At 23.4% G+C, this 20,928-nt stretch overlaps 1 protein-coding gene and 1 long non-coding RNA gene across 2 annotated transcripts in view; one reads left to right on the forward strand and one right to left on the reverse strand.

The window, feature by feature from the left end:
- Nucleotides 1–20,928, reverse strand: part of LOC127289199 (uncharacterized) — a 59,144-nt gene that overhangs the window by 5,961 nt on the left and 32,255 nt on the right. The gene's annotated exons all lie outside the window — the stretch shown is intronic.
- LOC127289198 (protein yellow-like) lies at nucleotides 4,451–20,831 on the forward strand. The gene is made up of 7 exons (XM_051316998.1): nucleotides 4,451–4,521; nucleotides 5,223–5,525; nucleotides 13,598–13,727; nucleotides 13,844–14,006; nucleotides 15,304–15,663; nucleotides 16,057–16,245; nucleotides 20,594–20,831. Exons 2-7 carry the CDS (start codon nucleotides 5,240–5,242, stop codon nucleotides 20,780–20,782), a joined length of 1,317 nt encoding a protein of 438 aa, XP_051172955.1. The 5' UTR covers nucleotides 4,451–4,521; nucleotides 5,223–5,239; the 3' UTR covers nucleotides 20,783–20,831.

The following is a 20,928-nucleotide window of genomic DNA, read 5'->3' on the forward strand; positions in this document are numbered from 1 at the left end:
AATAAATAAATAAATAAATAATAAATAAATTTTAATAATAATAATAATAATAATAATAATAATAAATAATTTATTAATATTTATAACTATTTATAATTTATTAATATTTATTTAAATTTTTTTTTATAATTTATTAAAATTATTTAAATATATTTATAAATTTATATAAATTTGCTATAGAATTCTTGATATTTGTATATAAATTTTATATTCTAACGAAGAAAGTAAAATTATTAGATAATTATGCCACTTACGTTGCAATACAATCCTTTAAAAGAAATGTTATTTCAATCATACATCAGAAAAAAAGTCACTACAATTCTGCCCTGCAATCCTTATAACTGTACATATATCTAGTTTCGTAATTTTATTAATTGCACAAAATTTCTCTCTCTTTTTTTTTAAAGAACAATTATTTCAATAATCATGATTTAAAAAACAATTTTAAAATACTAAATCATCATTAAAATCCTCAGAATGCGGAATCTTAGAATTTTTTTTCCCTTATAAAACAAATTTTTAAATATTTACATATTTTCAATATTATAATGAATGATCGAGATATAACAGTGAAAAAAAAATAAAACAAAAAAATTGTTCAATTGAATTTAAATAATTTTTTTTTTTCGATTAATTTTTACAATGATTTTTTTCTACTTCTCCAATTTGTTTCAAACAGTTTTTCAATCCAGTCTGAACAGGTTTGAATATATATATATATATATTTTTTTTTTTCAACGATTTTTGAATAATTTACATAAAAATTAAAAACAAAAAATATTGTGTTATTTGTCATTTTTTTTTCTAAAACTGTTCAAAATAGTTTTCAAACATATTCCAACAGATTTGAACTTGTTTTGAAAACAAAATTTTAAATATATTCAAACAAGTTAGAAATTGTTCGAAAACAAATTTCAAATAAAACAAAACAAGTTTTGAACAATATCCGAGTCTGTTTGAACAACTTAGGAGCTAATTGTTTCTGACCTTTTTTTTACAAATCATTCCAAACTGTTTTCAAACAATTTCAAACAAGTTGGAATTAATTTTTTTGAAAAAATGTTTTACTACTTTTCGAATATATTAGAAAACATTTTGAACAATTCAAAACAAGTTCAAAACAAGTTCAAAACTAGTTCAAAACTAGGTCCAAAACTAGTTTAAAACAAGTTCAAAACTAGTTCAAAACTAGTTCAAAACAAGTTCAAAACTACGTCCTAAACTAGTTCAAAACAAGTCCAAAACTAGTTCAAAACTAGGTCCAAAACTAGGTCCAAAACTAGGTCCAAAACTATTTCAAAACAAGTTTAAAACTAGGTCCAAAACTAGTTCAAAACAAGTCCAAAACAAGTCCAAAACTAGTTCAAAACTAGTTCAAAACAAGTTCAAAACTAGGTCCAAAACTAGTTCAAAACAAGTCCAAAACTAGTTCAAAACTAGTTCAAAACAAGTTCAAAACTAGGTCCAAAACTAGTTCAAATCTAGTTCAAAACTAGGTCCAAAACTAGTTCAAAACAAGTTCAAAACTAGGTGCAAAACTAGTTCAAAACAAGTTCAAAACTAGGTCCAAAACTTGTTCAAAACTAGTTCAAAACTAGGTCCAGTTTGTTTTAAACAAGTTTGAATTAATTTTAAACAGATTTTCAAATTTGTTTCAAACAAATATATTTTATTTACCTTGAACGAATTTTAAAAAAAAAAATAAATTGAAACTTGTTTGAAAAAAATTTCTCAACAATCATCTCGATTTTATTTTTATGACTTAATTATATGAAAATTGATTGCGTATAAATTTGTATGCAAGTATTATAGTAGTATAAATCTAAATAAGTAAAGAATTTTCTGTTAAATATTTAGCAGCTATAAGTGATAGAGTGAAAAAAAAAATTAAGGCACCGAGAGGAACTTTGTAAATTGGCATGTAACGACTCCATATTTGTAATGGTAGTTAAAAAATGTGTGTGTATGTGATTATATAAACTAGCCACTTTGAAATTGACTTACTTTTTTTTTTTGCTTCACTTCACTCTAAATAATAATAAAATAGTATTTTTCTTAAAATTTTATGAAAATTTTCACTTTTAACTTGAAGGCCTCTAAAAATTAATTAGATAACACATCTAAATTATAAAATGACTTAAGTGAAGTGTTATCGAATTACTTGCAATATTAATAATTTTTCTTATTTCGATTAAATCAACAAAAAATTTTTTTAAATTTTTTTCCCTCTTAATCTAAATTTATTTATTACTAACTTATGTAAAATAAACACGTGAAAGTATAAAATATATATATATATATATATATATATAGGCGAAATGAAGAATTTTGTCTCTATTTCTTTTTTTTTCTTTTCTGCAAAGAAATAATAAATTAAAAAGAAATTGAAATAATATTTTTTTTATTAATACTATAAAATTATATGCGCACATGATTTGTCATGTGTGTCACAGGTGAGCATTTTCTTTTGCGATCAGTGATGCAAAAATATATGCAAAATGTTACATTTAAAAAAAAAATATATATATACATAATTAAAAATTCAAATTACAAATAAAAATTGTCAAAAAATTGCAAAATAGTAAGTAGAGACAAAAAAAAAAATAGTTAGTAATTGTGAAAAATTTCCAAAATTATTTTTAAAAAACGTGAAAACTGTCCAAAATAAGTTTGAAACAGTCCAAAATATGTTCGAAGTTGTCCGAAACTAGTTTGGTATACTTCGAAACTAGCAGAAATCTGTTTTAACAGTTTTAATATTATTTGACAATAGATTGTAATTATTTGAAACTGGTTTGAAAATGTCCGGAAGTAGTTTTGAAATTCAACAGAACTAGTTAAAAAAGCACCTGTTGAAAACTATTTCAAAGTAGTTTAAAATTGTCTGAAACTAGTTCGGAACTGTTTGATACTAGATTAATAGTAACTGATTTAAAATTAGGTAAAATTATTTCAAAGTAGTCCAAAACGAGTTCAAAGTTGTTCGAAATTGTTTCCAACTAGTTAGAGGTAGTCCGAAACTAGTAGAAATCTATTTTTAACCGTTTTAAAATTGTTTAAAAATAGATATGTAAAACTGTTTGAAACTGGTTCGAAACTATTCAAAACTAGTTTGAAATTGTTTTTAACTAGTTGGAGGTAGTCCGAAACTAATTCAAAATACTTTGAAACTAGTAGAAATCTATTTTTAACCGTTTTAAAATTGTTTAAAAATAGATATGTGAAACTGTTCGTAACTGGTTCGAAATTGTTCAAAACTAGTTTGAAATTGTTTCTAACTAGTTGGAGGTAGTCCGAAACTAGTTCAAAATACTTCGAAACTAGTAGAAATATTTTTTTAAAATTGTTTAAAAATAGATATCTGAAACTGTTTGAAACTGGTTCGAAATTGTCCGAAATTGTTCAAAACTAGTTTGAAATTGTTTCTAACTAGTTGGAGGTTGTCCGAAACTAGTTCAAAATACTTCGAAACTAGTAGAAATATTTTTTAAAATTGTTTAAAAATAGATTTGTGAAACTGTTTTGAAACTGGTTCGAAATTGTCCGAAACTAGTTTGAAATTGTTCAAAACAAGTTGGAACTAGTCCAAAACAAGTACAAAACACTTTGAAACTAGGAGAAAGTTGTTCACTATTGGATTTTTAAAATTCAAAATGTCGGATTCAATGTGGACGTCAAAATTTTAAAAAATTTATCAAATTCGATTACGAAACTTTGTCACTCGGGGGTTTTTGAGGTCGCTGATTACGAATTTGAAGTCAAAATTTCAAAATAAAAAAAAAAAAAATGATGAATCCAGGACAAATAATTTTAATAGTAATAATAATTTTTAAAAAAATGAAATTTTTTTTTTTTGTAAAATAGAAACAAACAAATTTTTTTTGTAGCAAAAAAAAATAATTTTGTTAATGTAAATAAAATGTGGAGAGTCATATATGTATATATGTATAGCAATATCTTGATAAATGCATTCCACAATTGAGTCTTGTCAAATCAATTTTACATCAAAGGAGATTAATTTCATGTCAAGAAATATTTTTTTTTTCTTTTTTTTTTAAATTGATTTAAGATTCGTCGCATGTGATATGTAATACATGTGATTTGACAAGGATAGGCGGTATGGTGGTGAAAGGTTGTCTCGTCTTGATTGAATTGCGAATTCAATGGGGTGCACGCAGTGATGCCAATACAAGTGCACATACGCGTGCCATTCAACATTATATATATATATATATATATATATATATATATATATATATATATATATATATATATATATACCTTTAATCCTATATACGAAAAACATCACGAAACGTCAAATCGCATTTCTCTTTCTCCCTCGCTCTTTCTCTCTCTCTCTCTCACTCACTCACTGTTAGATATCGCGTGGGACATGGTATGGGGTTTAGAAAGATCCCATTCCCATATATATAAGACATTATCCATGAATTCGCAACAGTTTTCATTTTCTTCTGTGCGAGTGTTCAACGACAAGTGTTTTTCATAAATTTTAATATTAAAGTGCTAATAATTACTATTATTATTATTATTATTATTTTTATAATTTTTATTATTATTTTTTTATTTTATTTTTATTTTATTTTTATTTTTATTTTTATTATTATTATTATTATTATTTTTATTATTATTATTATTATTATTATTATTATTATTATTATTATTATTATTATTATTATTATTATTATTATTAGTATTATTAGTATTATTATTACTATTCACGAAAAAAAAATATTTACCTGGAACAGCGATATGTTTCACTGAAACAGCGAAAGTTTTTTCTATTCTAGAGAAACATATCGCTGTTTTAGATAAAAAAAAAATTTTCCATGTTTATTACGCTAGAATTTTTTTTCAAAATTCAATAATTGATAAATTACAAAAGAAAATTAACATATATATTTTTTTTTAATTTAAAAAAAATAAGTAAAAAATAATATAATAATAGTAATAATAAATTATTATAATAATAGTATTATTAATATATTATTTTTTAAAATAAAAAAAATACCCTACAATGCTAAAAATACAAAAAGAAAATTTTTTTTTTCTGTTAAAATAACATTTTTAACGAATGACAAATATTGATATACAATATATATATATATATAGTTTGTGCTAGTTTGTACTAGTTTGTTACTATATTTTTAATTAATTTTTTCTTTTAATTTGTTCAAAAAAAAAAAAAAAACAAAAAAAAATAGATAAATAAAAAAAAAAAATGGAAAATATAAAACATTGGAGAGCCGAATGTGTATTGTTATTGTTGATTGTATTTGTGGGATTTATTGAAAAAAGTGACAGTATACAGGGATGGGGTACACAAATTGGTCGTGCACCATTACTCGAAAGATATGCATGGAATGTATTGGATTTTGCATATCCAGATGAGGGAAGTAGACAAGCGGCCATTGACAAAGGCGATTACATTCCTGAAAATGCATTACCAGTTGGAATTGAAATTTGGCGAAATAAACTTTTTGTCACTGTGCCAAGATGGCGAGACGGTAAGTGGCAAAAACAAAAATGTAAAATTTTATAAATCAAATTTTTTTTTCAATAACAATAATAATTATTATCATCAGATTAAAAAAAAAAATTTGAAAAATTTGAAAAAAAAGAAACTAAATTAACTCTCAACAAGTCACAAACGTATTTTGAACCAGTTAGAATTTGTTCTGAACCAGTTGGAAGCAGTTCGAAACAAGTTCGATTATAAATCGAAAACTGTATGTTTGAAAAGTTTTGTAAACTATTCGAATTTGGTTCAAAACTGTTTTGAATATATTTGAACTTGTTTTAAACTAGTTTGGAGCAGTTTGAACTAGTTTGAACTACTTTAGACTACTTTGATTTACTTTAGATTAGTTTAAACTACTTTGGACTACTTTGAACTAGTTTGGGCTAGTTTAAACTATTTCGAACTACTTTAGACTAGTTTAAACTACTTTGGACTACTTTAAACTACTTTGAACTAGTTTTGACTAGTTTAAACTATTTTGAACTACTTTGAACTAGTTTAAACATGTTACAACTTTTACGGAATTAATTCCATTTTTTTAAAATTCTTTTTAACTATTTAATACTTGTACGCAATTAATTTGTAACAGTACATGAATATTCTTCGAAACTGTTTAGAACTAGTTGATACTTGTACGCGAACTAATTTATAATTGTATAAAAATTTTTTTAAACTATTTTGAACTAATAAAAATTTGTACAGAACTAATTCAAAATTCAAATTTGGTTTAAAACTGTTTTTTAAACTAATTAATATAACAATTTGAAACTTGTGCAAAACTGTTTTTAACAATTTAAAAACTTGTACAAAACTAATTTTAAAAAAAAGTTTAAACATATTTTGAACCAATTAGAACTCGTAAAAAATATTCAAAATTGGTTTAATGTTATTTTGAACCAGTTACAATTTTTGTTCAAAACTAATTTGAAATAGGTTCAAAGTTGTTTTGAACCAGTTCAAAATTGTACGAAATTAATTCAAATTTTTTTTTCAAATTCACTTTGAAACCAGTTAAAACTTGTGCAAAACTAATTCGATGTGGTTCAAAGTTGTTTTAAACCAGTTCAATCTTATACAAAACTAATTTAAAATTTAAATTTTTATTTGAAAACTATTTTTAACTAGTCAAAACTTGTACAAAACTAATTCGAAATTGGTACAAAGTTGTTTGGAACAAGTTAAAACTTGTACAAAAACTAATTCAAAATTAGTTCAATGTTGTTTGGAACCAGTTAAAACTTGTACAAAACTAATTCGAAATAGGTTCAAAGTTGTTTGGAACAAGTTAAAACTTGTACAAAACTAATTCGAAATAGGTTCAAAGTTGTTTGGAACAAGTTAAAACTTGTACAAAACTAATTCGAAATAGGTTCAAAGTTGTTTGGAACAAGTTAAAACTTGTACAAAACTAATTCAAAATTAGTCCAATGTTGTTTGGAACCAGTTAAAACTTGTACAAAACAAATTCGAAATAGGTTCAAAGTTGTTTGGAACAAGTTAAAACTTTTACAAAACTAATTCGAAATTAGTTCGAAGTTGTTTGGAACCAGTTAAAACTTGTACAAAACTAATTCTAAATTAGTTCAAAGTTGTTTGGAACCAGTTAAAACTTGTACAAAACTAATTCGAAATTGATTCCAAAGTTGTTTGGAACTAGTTAAAACTTGTACAAAAGTAATTTAAAAATTGTTATCAAAACTATTTTAAACTAATTTGTAATCATTGCAAAAATTTTCTTTAAAAAAAGTTTTAATAAAAAAAAATATATATATTTAAAAACTTAAACTTCAATTCAAATATACGGACTCAACACAAAAATTAAGGTAGATTGAGCGGAAGTCTGACTCTTGTTCCTTTACTTTCTCTCTCTCTCTCTCTTTCTCTCTCTCGCTGAAATATCTCGTCTGGACGACTTCCGGCTCGCGACAAAATAAGAAACCCCCAAAAAATTTGCGAAGTTTTACTGACGCCTGAATAGAATTTTTGCTTATGCCCACTAAAATCTGAATCAAACTGGTAACCCCGCCGCCGCCAACTCAATGGAACTCATTCAATCTCTCGTTTCTCTTAGATTGGAGAGGGGAATTGTCGTTTTTTCTTCTACTTCTTCCTCTTTTTTTTCTTCTTCTTCTTCTTTCTCTTATTCTTCATCTTCTCTACTTTAGAGTTTCTTGTACTTTATTGTATATGTAATGGCGCGCGCCAGTGCATTGTGAACCTCTTGTTGAACACGTTATAGGAATGACGCTGGCGGCACACACTGTGTATGAGAGATCTCTTCGAGTTCGGCACCTTCTCTCTCTCTCTCTCTCTGGCTTCCTTTTTACTTGAACCCCTCTCCTTAAAAGTACATAAAAATCCTCCAAACAGAGTTAGGTCTCTCTCTCTCTCTCTCTCTCTCTCTCTGTACTCCTCCTTTTCTTTTTTTTATTCTCGGTCTTTTTTTTTAATTCTTTATTTTCAATTCACGAATGAATTTCCGAAACGCGCCAAACCATTGCGGGAAGTACAACCCCTCGAAACTCCCCCCCCCCTCTTTTTTTCTCTCTCTCTCTCTTTTTATCCCCAATCTCTATTTGGACCCCCTCACAAGTTCGTACTATTGTTTAGAGGCAGGTTTTTGTGTGGGCTGCCGGTGCTGTCCCATTATTTCCATATAACGTCAGGTTCCAGACACAAAATCCCTCTTCTTCGTTCAGTGAACTCGCAAATTTCATCCGTCAAACTGGGAGCTAAGTCGATCTTTCTTTTTATTTTCTTCCTTTTTTATTTTCTTTTCGCAAAAAACAAAAAAAAATCATACGAATAAATTATTTAAAACAAAATCCAACATTTTTCAATTATATTTTTTTACATTATTAAGAGGAAAACAAAAAAAAATTATTATTAATTAATAACAACCAGTAATCAGATTATTTAACATTATTTTGAAATTAAAAAAAAAATAAAAAAAAATCTTGTATAAAACTTATTCATACTTGTATAAAAATTGATTTTGAACTTTTATAGACTCGTACTAAATTTATTTTGAAAATACCTGAAAGATGTTTGAACTTGTACGAAACTTATTGGAACTTGTATTAAATCGCTTTAAATTTATTTGAACTTGTACGAAATCCATTTAAATCTTGTACAAAACTTGTTTGAAGTTGTACGAAACTTGTTCGAACTTGTACGAAACTTGTTCAGATTCGTACTAAACTTATTTGAACCTGTACGAAACTTATTAAAACTTGTATAGATCCATACTAAACTTATTTGAACCAGTACGAAACCTGTTTGAACCATGTACAAAAATTTGTTATGGACACGTAAAAAAAACTTATTTGAACTTGTTCGAAACTTATTTGAACCTTGTACGAAACTAGTTTGAACTCGTATAAAAACTTTGTGGTACTTATTCTAAACTAGTTTGAACTTATTTTTAACAAAAACTTGTTTCAACTTGTACATAACTTATTTTGACATTTACAAAACTTGTTTGATCTAGTACGAAATCTATTTGAACCTTGAACAAAATTTATATGAACTTGTACAAAACACATTTAAACGTGTAAGGAACTTGTTTGAACTTGTTTCAATCAATAAGAAAAATGTATTTTAACTTGTTGGAATTTATATCGATTCGTGTTAAATTTATTTAATCATGTTCGGAACGTTTTTAAAACTTGTACAAAATTTGCATGGACCAAACTCATTTAAATGTATACAAAACTTGTTTGAACTTGTATCGACAAGTAAAAAACGTATTATAACTTGTACGAAACTTGTTGGAACTTGCTTCGATCTGTACTAAAGTTATTTCAACATGTTCGAAACTTATTTGAATCTTGTAGAAAATTTTCATAAACACAACTTATTAAAATGTATAAAAATTTGTTTGAACTTGTACGAAACTTGTTTTAACTTGTCTATAACTTATTTAAACATGTATGAAACTTGTTTGAACTTGTATAGACAATTAAAAAAAACACATTTTAACTTGTACAAAACTTGTTTGAACTTGTTTCGATTTGTACTAAAGTTATTTGAACATGTTCGAAACTTGTTTGAAGTTGTACAAAACTTGTTGGAACTTGTATCGACAAGTTAAAAAAAACGCATTTCAACTTTTACGAAACTTGTTGGAACTTGTATCGACATGTTAAAAAAACTCATTTCAACTTGTACGAAACTTGTTGGAACTTGTTTTAATTTGTACTAAATTTATTTGAACATGTACGAAACTTGTTTCAAGTCGTACAAAATTCATTTTAACTTAAAAAAAAGACGTTCGAATAAATTTAAATTTCCAAAATTTAAAGAAAACTTGTTTAAACTTGTACAAAACTTATTTGAACTTGTAAAAAAAATTTTATTTTGACTCATACGGAAAACTCTTTCCAACTTATTCAAAACTGTTTCGATTTTATAGGCAAAAAATTTTTTTGATACCTATGTTTAATTTATTTAAATTTATTTTTAAAATTGTTAAAAAAAGAAATTTGTCTCAACATTTGTATTCCATTATTATTATTATTATTATTATTATTAAAAATTTAATTTGATTCTTATAAATAAAAAATAAAATAAAAAAGTCTATAAAAGAAAAATAAAGAAAAATTTTGTAAACTGTTGATTATTATTTATGACCAAAAAAAAGTCATGTTTCTTTTTTTTTTATTTTAATATGACAGGAACACTTCTATGATATATACCAATCAATGGAATATTGTAATTACTTCTATCCTTAAAAAAAAGCGGAAAAATAAAAACAAGTCATTGTAATTTATTTAGTTCGTTTATAATTTGTTATTAGCTTTATAAGTCAATAATATTGCTTCCTTAATGTATAATCAATGGCAGTTTTTCTTTACTCAACGGGAAAAAATAATATGTGATAGAGAAAGAGAGAGAGAGAGAAAGAGATTGGGTGGGACATACGGTGATCGTGTTTTATAGTCGTTATTAACAGTCGTAAAGTTTAATGAGTACATTGAAACCTTCATTTCAACGTGCTTTTGATGTAATTTCAAATCTCTATCTTTGATTAGAAATATAGAACCAAGTACAGTACACTTTCGATTATTTCTATAACATTAAACGAAACTGAATTTTTAATACAAGGACAGATACTTAAAATTGAAATTAATAATAAGAAAAAATTTCATATTTCCAAATAATTATCTTTCAATTGAATTAATTTTTTGTAACGAATTTTTTTTTTATCCATTTATTAGAGTGTAATTGTCTCTCCTTTTTCTTATAATATCTATAATAATTTCAATTTTGTTTCGTGTAATGTAATTTCATTACAACTTTGCTTACTACATTTTCCCATGGTTTTTTTTCGACAAAATTGTTGGATCTTTTAAAAACAAAAAATCTAAAATGTGATTAAAAAAATATTTCAAAAAAAATTTATAAAATTATTAAATTTATTCAATAAAATTTTAAAAAAAATTTAAACTTGTTTCAAACTTTTTGAAAACAATCAGAAAATTATTTTAAAAAAGTTCAGAACTTTTTTGAAACAATTTAAAACTTGTTTAAAACTTTTTTTAATAATTTGAAACTTGATTAAAACTTTTTAAAACAATTTAAAAATTATTTAAAACTATATTAAATAACTTAAAACTTTTTAAAATAATCTAAAAGTTGTTTAAAAGTTTTTTAAAACTACATAAAATTTTGTAAAACAATCTAAAAATAATCTAAAACCAGATTTAAACTATTTGAAATTTAATTAAACTATTTACAACTTGTTTAAACAATTTAAAACTTTTTAGAATAGTTTAAAACTTATTTAAAACTTTTTTTAATAACTTGAAACTTGATTAAAACTTTTTAAAACAGTTTAAAATAATTTAAAAATAACTTAAAACAAATTTTAAAATATATAAAATAAATTTAAAACTATTTAAAACAATTTAAAACTTTTTGAAACAACTTAAAACATTTAAAAATTTTGTAAAACAATCTAAAAATAATTTTAAACTACTTTAAATAACTTAAAACTTGCTTTAAATTTTTTAAAGCTATCTAAAATTTGTTTTAAACTTTTTGAAATAACTTAAAATTTACTTAAAACTTTTTAAAACAATTTACAACTTGTTTAAAACTTGTTTAATACTTATAAAATCTATTTAAAACAAGTTTAAAACAATTTACAACTAGTTTAAAACTTTTTAGAATAACGTAAAATTTGATTACAATTTTGCAAAACAATTCAAAAATTATTTAAAACTATATTAAATAATTTAAAATTTTTTAAAACAATCTAAAACTTGTTTAAAACTTTTTTAAAACTACTTAAAACTTTGTAGAACAATCTAAAAATAATTTCAAACCAGTTTTAAGCTATTTAAAATTTGTTTAAACAATTTAAAACTTTTTAGAAAAATTTAAAACTTGTTTAAAACTTCTTAAAACAACTTAAAACTTTCTAAAACTGTGTAAAATAATCTAAAAATAATTTAAAACAAATTTAAAAATATTTAAAATAAGTTTAAAACTATTTAAAACAATTAAAAACTTTTTAGAATAATTTAAAACTTTTTTAAAACTTCTTTAAACAACTTAAAACTTTCTAAAACTTTGTAAAATAATCTAAAAATAATTTAAAACAAATTTAAAAATATTTAAAATATGTTTAAAACTATTTAAAATAATTTAAAACTTTTTGAAACAACTTAAAACATTTAAAAAATTTATAAAACAATCTAAAAATAATTTAAAACTATTTTAAATAACTTAAAACTTGCTTAAAACTTTCTAAAATTTGTTTTAAACTTTTTGAAATAACTTTAAATTTGCTTAAAACTTATTAAAACAATTTAAAGCTTGTTTAAAACTTTTCAGAATAACTTAAAATTAGCTTACAATTTTTTAAAACAATTTAAAACTTGTTTAAAACTTTTTAATACAAGTTTAAAACAATTTAAAATTTGTTTAAATAATTTAAAACTTGTTAAAAACTTTTTAAAATAACTTAAAATTTTCTTACAATTTTTTAAAACAATTTAAAATTTGTTGGAAATTTTTTGAAATAACTTAAAACATTTTAAAACAATCGAAAACTTGTTTAAAACTTTTTAAAAACAATTAATTAAATTTAAAATTAATTATAAAACTGAAATTACACTGTTAATTTAACTAGTTGTATTTAGTTCCGATTTTTTTTTATTTTAAAATAAATTAATGTATTTTAAAATTTAACAAAAATAATAAATAAAAAAAAATGTTTGATAGTTAAAGAAATAATTGTTTCTAAGTTTTTTAGAACCACTTAAGAAATTTACAATTTTTGATGAAAAATTTAAAAAAAAATGAGTTCATTCAGTTACTTATATATATATATATATATATATATATATATATATATATATATATATATATATATATATATATATATATATATATATTCTATACACAGGTGTTCATTTATAATGACTATCGACACGCTACTTTTCAAATATTCTCAAATTATATCTTTTTTTTCTATAGACACACAAAGAGAATATTATTATATCGATTATAATTAACATGTCAGTAGAATATTGGTTTGTTCCACAACACAAATTGGTAATTATTAGCTAGATTATTGGTCACTAAATTCTCTCATATTTTTCTCTAATATTTGTTTTTTTCTTCTTCTTCTAAAAAAACGAAATGCAAACATTTCTATTTGCTTTGAATAAATTATTTATAAAGTTCCGTGTGTGCGCGCGCGATAGAAATATCAAATGTGTAACGAGATTTCTCAGAAAGTGACAAGTAAACAGGAAATTCTTTCTAACCCATTGAAATCTGGCAATTAATTTGTAAAAATGTTAATTAACATTTAAAACTTTCTCAACTCATTCATTAATTTATTGAAAAATAAATTCTTAAATCAATTTTTAATTTACATTTACTGCATAATTTTAGTATTTTCCAAAAAAATTAATTTTTCTAAAAAATTTAACAAACAAAAGTACAAAAATTTGTTTTTATAATAAATGAAAAAAATATTTGAAAAATAATAAAAAAATATAATAAAATTTATTTTCTAAAATCTATATTTGCAAATTTTTACAGGTATTCCAGGAACTCTAAATTACATTTCTTTGGACACGAATCAAAGTGGATCGCCAAAATTAAATCCCTATCCAAATTGGGCTCAAAATACAGCGGGAGCATGCGGTAGTGGTCTAACAACTGTCTACAGGTATAGTAATAGTTTTTTCAACTAAAAAACCTGATTTTTCATATGAATAAATAAAAAAATTTCATTTCTTGTAACAAAAATTATTTCTAATTTTTTTCATAATTATTATTTTTTAGAATTCATGCAGACGCATGTGACAGACTTTGGGTATTAGATACAGGAACAATTGGAATTGGAAATACAACAGTTCAAGCATGTCCTTATACCCTTAATGTTTTCGATTTGACAACTGACAAACTTATCAGGCAATATAAACTTCGACCTGATGACATTAATCAGGTTAGTCTTCAAAAAAATAATTTTTATTAAAAAAAAATTTTTTTTCAAGTTTTAAAAACAGATGCAGATTGGATCCAAAGTGGTTTCAACTGGTTTAAATTTGTTTCATTCAAACCGGTTCGAATAAGTTTATAATAGGTTTGAATTTGTTTTGATCTAATTTCAAATTGCTATAAACTGATTTTAAATTGCTACAAACTAGATTTAAATTGTTACAAAGTAGTTTCTAATTGTATGAAACTATTTTAGATTGGTTTCTAACTAGTTTTTATTTGTTAAAATCGGTTCTAGTTTTATTAAACAAGTTTGAATTTGTTTTATACAGATTCAGATGCATAGTTCAAAATGTTCTCAACTAGTTTGCATTCGTTTGAATCAAATAAGTTTGGATATGTTTCAAACAAGTTTGGATATGTTTCAAATAAGTTCAAATATGTTTAAAATTGGTTCGAATTTGTTTCAAACTAATTTCAAGTGATTACAAACTACTTTCAAATTGTCAGAAACTAGTTTCAAATGGTTACAAACTTGTTTTTAATTTTTGATAAAAAGTTTGGCTTCGATAGAAAACATGTTTCAGTTTGTTTCAAACAGGTCCCTATTGGGCCCAAAGCGGTTCAAAATAGTTTTGAATTTAATTAAAAGAAATACGTTTTAAAATTGTTTTAAATAACATCTAGCTGGTTCGAACAAGTTTGGATTTGTTTCAAAAATAAGTTCGTAAATAGTTTTGTAATTGTTTGTAACAAGTTCATAACTAGTTTCAAACTAGTTTTGTACTTGTTTGAAACAAGTTGGAAACTAGTTTTGTATTTGTTTAAAACAAGTTTGTAACTAGTTTCGAAGTTGTTTGAAATACGTTGGAAACTATGTTTTTACTTGTTCGAAACAATTTGAAACTAGTTTTGTATTTGTTCAAAACAAGTATGTAACTAGTTTCGAAGTTGTTTGAAATAAGTTGAAAACTAGTTTTGTATTTGTTCAAAACAAGTTTGTAACTAGTTTCAAAGTTGTTTAAAATAAGTTTAAAACAAGTTGGAAACATGTTTTATATTTGTTTGAAACAAGTTTGAGGCTGTTTTGAACAACTGGATTTGGTTTTAAACAATTTTTGATTAAAATAAAAAAAAAAAAGTTTTCTATTCCAACTTGTTTATATTCGTCCAAAATTGATTTAAACTTGTTTGAAACTAATTTAAATCTCTTCAAAACAAGTTTGTAAAAGTAAAATGAAAAAAATTTTTCTAATAATAATATATAATTAAAAAAAAAAAAAAAATCATTTAATTTCTTTCAGAATACATTTATAGCAAACATTGCCGTTGATTTGGGTAAAAATGGATGTGACGATGCATTTGCCTATATGTCTGATGAATTGGGTTATGGTTTAATTGTTTATTCATGGGCATTGAATAAATCGTGGCGTGTTACTCATGGTTTTTTCATGCCCGATCCATTACGTGGTGATTATAATATTGGTGGTCTTAATTTTCAATGGAGTGAAGAAGGTATTTTTGGTATGAGCCTGTCGCCATTGGCCGCCGATGGTTTTAGAACATTATTCTTTCATCCTTTAAGTAGCAATCGAGAATTCGCCGTATCGACCAGAGTTCTTCGAGACGAACAGCTGGCCCTCGATAGTTATCACGAGTTTCAGGTAATATAATTATTATTAATTTCTCTTTTTTTTAAAAAAAAAAAAAAAAAAAAAACTCATCTCATCGACACCTTTGCGTCAAATGATTTACGAGATTTTAAATCTGTACCTTTCTCTCTCACTCTCTCTTAAAAAAAAAAAAAACTCTGCCGTTAATTCTCTTCAAGGAAGTGTGAACAGTTTTAAGTGGTTTTGAATTATTAAAATAAAAAAAAAAATTTGAAATTCATCTTCACAATTCCAGGATAAACGAAATAATCGAGAGAAAGTTTAATCGGCATAAATTTTTTTTTTTCAATAAGCGAAAAATTAATAAAAAATTAATAAAAAAAATTGTACAATTATTATTTAGTGGTTTCAATATAATATGAGAAAAATTTTTATTTTTTTAAGCCATTATCAGAACGAGGACCACTTTCACATTCAACGGCAGAAATTATGGATGAAAATGGACTTCAATTCTTTAATTTAGTTGATCAAAATGCTGTTGGATGTTGGAATTCTCTTTTGCCTTTTAGTCCTGCAAATCATGCAGTCGTTGCCCGACACGACGAGGCCATAATTTTCCCCGCTGATGTCAAGGTAATTAGTTTCTTAATTATCATTTAATTAATATCCGACTAATTACTATACAAAATGGGACGGGCGAGAGCGCGCGCGCAAGATAATTTACAATTTTTTATTTTTTTTTAATTTTCTCTCTTAATAAGCAAAATATTAAGTAATTATAATATACAATTAATTTACGTTAATCATGTGATAAATTTATATAAAACTTTTTTTAAACATTGTTTGTCAAAATTTGTTAAAAATTATTTTTAAAAGTAATTTTAAATTGTTTCAACAATTTTAAATTGTTCAAAACTAGTTCTAACAAGTCAAAAGTGGTTTTAAATAATCTGAAACTTGTTTTAAATTTTTTAAACTAGTTGGAACATGTTCGAAACTAATTTTAAATTATCATAACAATTTTAAATTGTCACAAACAAGTTCTAACAAGTCAAAAGTGGTTTTAAATTGTCTGAAACTTGTTATAAATTGTTTAGAATAGGTTAAACTTGATTCAAACTAATTTTAAATTGTCAAAAACTAGTTCTAACAAGTCTAAATTGCTTTTAAATAAACGGAAACTTGTTTAAAATTGTTAAAACTCTTTACAACATGTTTGAAACTTGTCCTAACAAATACAAACTGCTTTTAAATGGTTTGAAATATATTTTAAACTTTTTAAAATCATTAAAATATATTCGAAACTAATTTTAAATTGTTGAAAACTAGTTCTAACAAGTTCAAAGTGGTTTTAAATGGTCTGAAACTTATTTGAAATTGTTAGAACTGATTATAACGTGTTTCAAACAAGTTTTAAATTGTCCTAATAATCTTAAAACTAGTTTTAATAAGTCGAAACTTTTTTTAAGTGATCTGAAACTTGTTGGAACTTATTCGAACAAGTTAAAACGTATTTCAAACTAATTTTTTATTGGTCTAACAATTTTAAACTGTCTAAAACTAGTTTCATTAAGTCTAAACTTCTTTTTAATGGTCTAAAACATGTTCGAACTTGTTCGAACTAGTTAAAAAGTGTTCCAAACTAATTTTAAATTGTTCAAAACTAATTCTAATAAGTTAAAACTGTTTTGAAATAGTCTGAAACTTGTTTGAAATTGATTTAATTAGTTGGAACGTATTTGAAACTTATTTTAAATTATCCTAACAATTTTAAATTATCACAAACTAGTTCTAACAAGTCAAAAGTTGTTTTAAATGGTCTGAAACTTATTTTAAATTGTTTAGAATAGGTTACACTTGATCCAAACTAATTTTAAATTGTCCAAAACTAGTTCTAAAAAGTCTAAACTGCTTTTAAATGATCTGAAACTTGTTTAAAATTGTTAAAACTCTTTACAACATGTTTGAAACTAGTCCTAACAAATACAAACTGCTTTTAAATGGTTTGAAATATATTTTAAACTGTTTAAATACATTAAAACATATTTGAAACTAATTTTACATTGTTCAAAACTAGTTCTAATAAGTTAAAACTGCTTTGAAATAGTGTAAAACTTGTTCGAAATTGATTTAACTAGTTGGAACGTGTTCGAAACTAATTTAAAATTATCCCAACAATTTTACAATGTCACAAACTAGTTCTAACAAGTTTAAAATGGTTTTAAATGGTCTGTAACTTATTTGAAATTGTTCGAACTAGTTATAACGTGTTTCAAACAAGTTTTAAATTGTCCTAATAATTTAAAAACTAGTTTTAATAAATCGAAACTTCTTTTAAGTGATCTGAAACTTGTTGGAACTTATTCGAACAAGTCAAAACGTATTCCAAACTAATTTTTAATTGTCCTAACAATTTTAAACTGTCTAAAACTAGTTTTATTAAGTCCAAACTTTATTTTAATGGTCTAAAACACGTTCGAACTTGTTCGAACTAGTTAAAAAGTGTTCCAAACTAATTTTTAATTGTCCTAAACTAGTCCCAAAAAGTAATATCAAATTTGAACGTCATTATTTAAGAGAAAATAATTAAAAAAACGAAATTTTTCTATAAATTCATTCTTAACTATTCAAAATGTATTTAAAAATAATTTTCCATCTATTTTAAAGTTATTAAATATATTTCAATTGACAATAAATTTAATTTTAACATTTTCTAAAGTTTTTCGATTAAAAAAAATTCTAATTTTTCTTAATTAAAAATCATTATTAAAATTTGAAATAGTAAAAAGAAGAAATTAAAATAAAATTGTAGATGTTTAGTAAAAGTAGAAATTGATTAAAAAAAAAGAAAAAAAAAAAAAAAAAAAAATTCACAAAACCCAGAAGTTTGTGCAATAAAATATAAATGTTAAACAGGTTATTCAATAACCAGAATATCATGGGCCTCATCAATAAATGTAACACATATATATATGAAAAAATTGTTGACACGCTAGTTCTAAAAGACCTACATCAAGATAATACGAAAAATTGAACTTGTCTCTCGAGAAATTTTCTATTAAAATATTGCTCAAGCCACACACACACATATATATATATATATATATATTTATAAATATATTATAAATTATAAATGTTTTGGAGAGTGTATAATATTTGATATCATTGTACAGCTAGTGGCATACAATCTGATTCTAATTGCCAATTTCTGAAGCAACTGACAACTAGAGTGAAAGAGGGCGATGCAAATCAAACATAGAAAACGATCGAGATAATATGTTTTACGAATAGAAAATGGTCCATTCACTTCTAACTCTATAATCGTTGACGTGAGATTGGTTTCTCTCACGGTATAAAATCAATTCCTAAATTTCAAATGGAAAATGGAAAATTAATCTCGTATGTTTAAAGAAAGAAAATAAAGAAATAAAATAAAATTTTTAAATAAAAATTATAAGAGAAAGAAGGGGGAAAAATTGTTTATACATTCAAACTGTTTCAAACTAGTTAAAAAATAGTTTAATTTAAATAAATAAATAAATTTCTAAAGAAATAATTTAATAATAAAAAATCAATAATAATAATAATAATAATAATAATAATAATAATAATAATAATAATAATAATAATAATAAAAATAATAATATAATTAATATTAATAATAATAATAATAAAAATAAAATAATAATGATAATAATAACAATAATAATAATAATAGTAATACACCCATAAGACAGATTTCTTTGATTTAAAGAAATCAATTTTTTTGACAAATTTTTTTTTTATACAGAGAAAATTCAATTGTTTCAAACAAATTATCTTTGAACAAAAAAAAATTATCGTCGTTTCAAAGAAACTTTTTATTTAATTCAAATAATTAAAAAACAAATAAAAATAAAATAAATATAAAACAAATAAAAAAAATAAATAAATAAATGTTTCTTTGACTCTACCCTGAAAAAAAAATTATTTGATTCAAATAATCATTTTACTATTATCAAATAAATATTTTCCTGTACCAAATAAATATTTTCCTGTACCAAATAATTTTTATTTGAATTAAATAAACTATATATTTGAATCAATAATTTCTTTATTTAAAAAAAATACCATTTAATTGATTCAAATAAAAATTATTTGGTTCAAGTAAATATTTATTTGATAATAATTTATTTGAATCAAATTTTTTTTTCAAAATCAAAATTTTTTTTTTTTCAATGTAAAAAGTTTTCTTTGTATCAAAGAAAATTTTATTTTGAATGAAACAAAAAAGAGCAAAGAAATTGGTTTCTTTAAATCAAAGAACTCTTTTCTCTGGGTGATATAATTTAATAATAATTATATTTAATCTAATAATAAATATTATTAATTAAAAAAAAAATTACATAAATACAAAAAGTATTAAATTTCATCAAATTTTTAATAATTTAATTTCTAAAGTAATTAATTATTATCAAATAAAGAAATTATTAAAATTATTTATACTTAAATCAATAATAATAACAATAATAATAATAATTAGTCAAAAAATTTTCACGGTGAAAGTTGAAAATTTTTTTTTTTTTGTGGGGGGAAACAAATTTTTTTTTACGCCCCTGTTTAATTATATTAATATATAAATAATAATATATATTAATAAATTAATATATAATTAAACAGGGGCGTAAAAAAAATTTATTTCCCCCCACAAAAAAAAAATTTTCAACTTTCACCGTGAAAATTTTTTGACTAATTATTATTATTGTTATTATTATTGATTTAAGTATAAATAATTTATAGAGCATATATAATACAATTTTAAGAAATTGAAATGAAATTAGCATAAGAGCATAACGAAAGAGAAAGACTAAAAAAAGAAAGAAAAAAAAAAAAATGGTAGAAGGAGAAAAATTATTTTCAGTGGGCGTAACCAGTTTACAATCAGCAGCCGAGCATGATATGGATGGTAATATATAAACTAATTTCCTGATTTCGTTTTCAGATTGACCGCCGAGGCACACTTTGGATAATTTCCGATCGAATGCCAATTTTTCTCATGTCGACCTTGAACTATACGGACATTAATTTCAGAATATTAACGGTACCAGTTCAAGATGCAATTGCAGGTACTGTTTGTGACACAGCGCCCTGGAAACAGCACGTCAGCAATCATCTTTGGTGGAATCGATGATGAAAAAAAAAAAATTGAAATAATAATAAATAAAAACAAAAAAAAAAAAGAAATCATTTCTCACGATTCCTCTTTTTTTTCTTATGTAAAATTTAGAAAATTGTGTTTAGAGATGAGAAAAAATTGTTTTTTTTTTTTTTTTAAAA

This window comes from Leptopilina boulardi, unplaced genomic scaffold, assembly GCF_019393585.1.
Source record: "Leptopilina boulardi isolate dan_hultmark-lab unplaced genomic scaffold, ZJU_Lbou_2.1 LbouV2_40, whole genome shotgun sequence".
In the NCBI taxonomy this organism is placed as follows: Eukaryota; Metazoa; Arthropoda; class Insecta; order Hymenoptera; family Figitidae; genus Leptopilina; species Leptopilina boulardi.

Coding starts and splice junctions, on each gene's coding strand:
- LOC127289198 (XM_051316998.1), top strand. CDS start 5,240: ATGGAAAATATAAAACATTGGAGAGCCGAATGTGTATTGTTATTGTTG. Junction 13,728..13,843: donor GGTCTAACAACTGTCTACAG/GTATAGTAATAG, acceptor ATTATTTTTTAG/AATTCATGCAGACGCATGTG. Junction 15,664..16,056: donor ATAGTTATCACGAGTTTCAG/GTAATATAATTA, acceptor TATTTTTTTAAG/CCATTATCAGAACGAGGACC.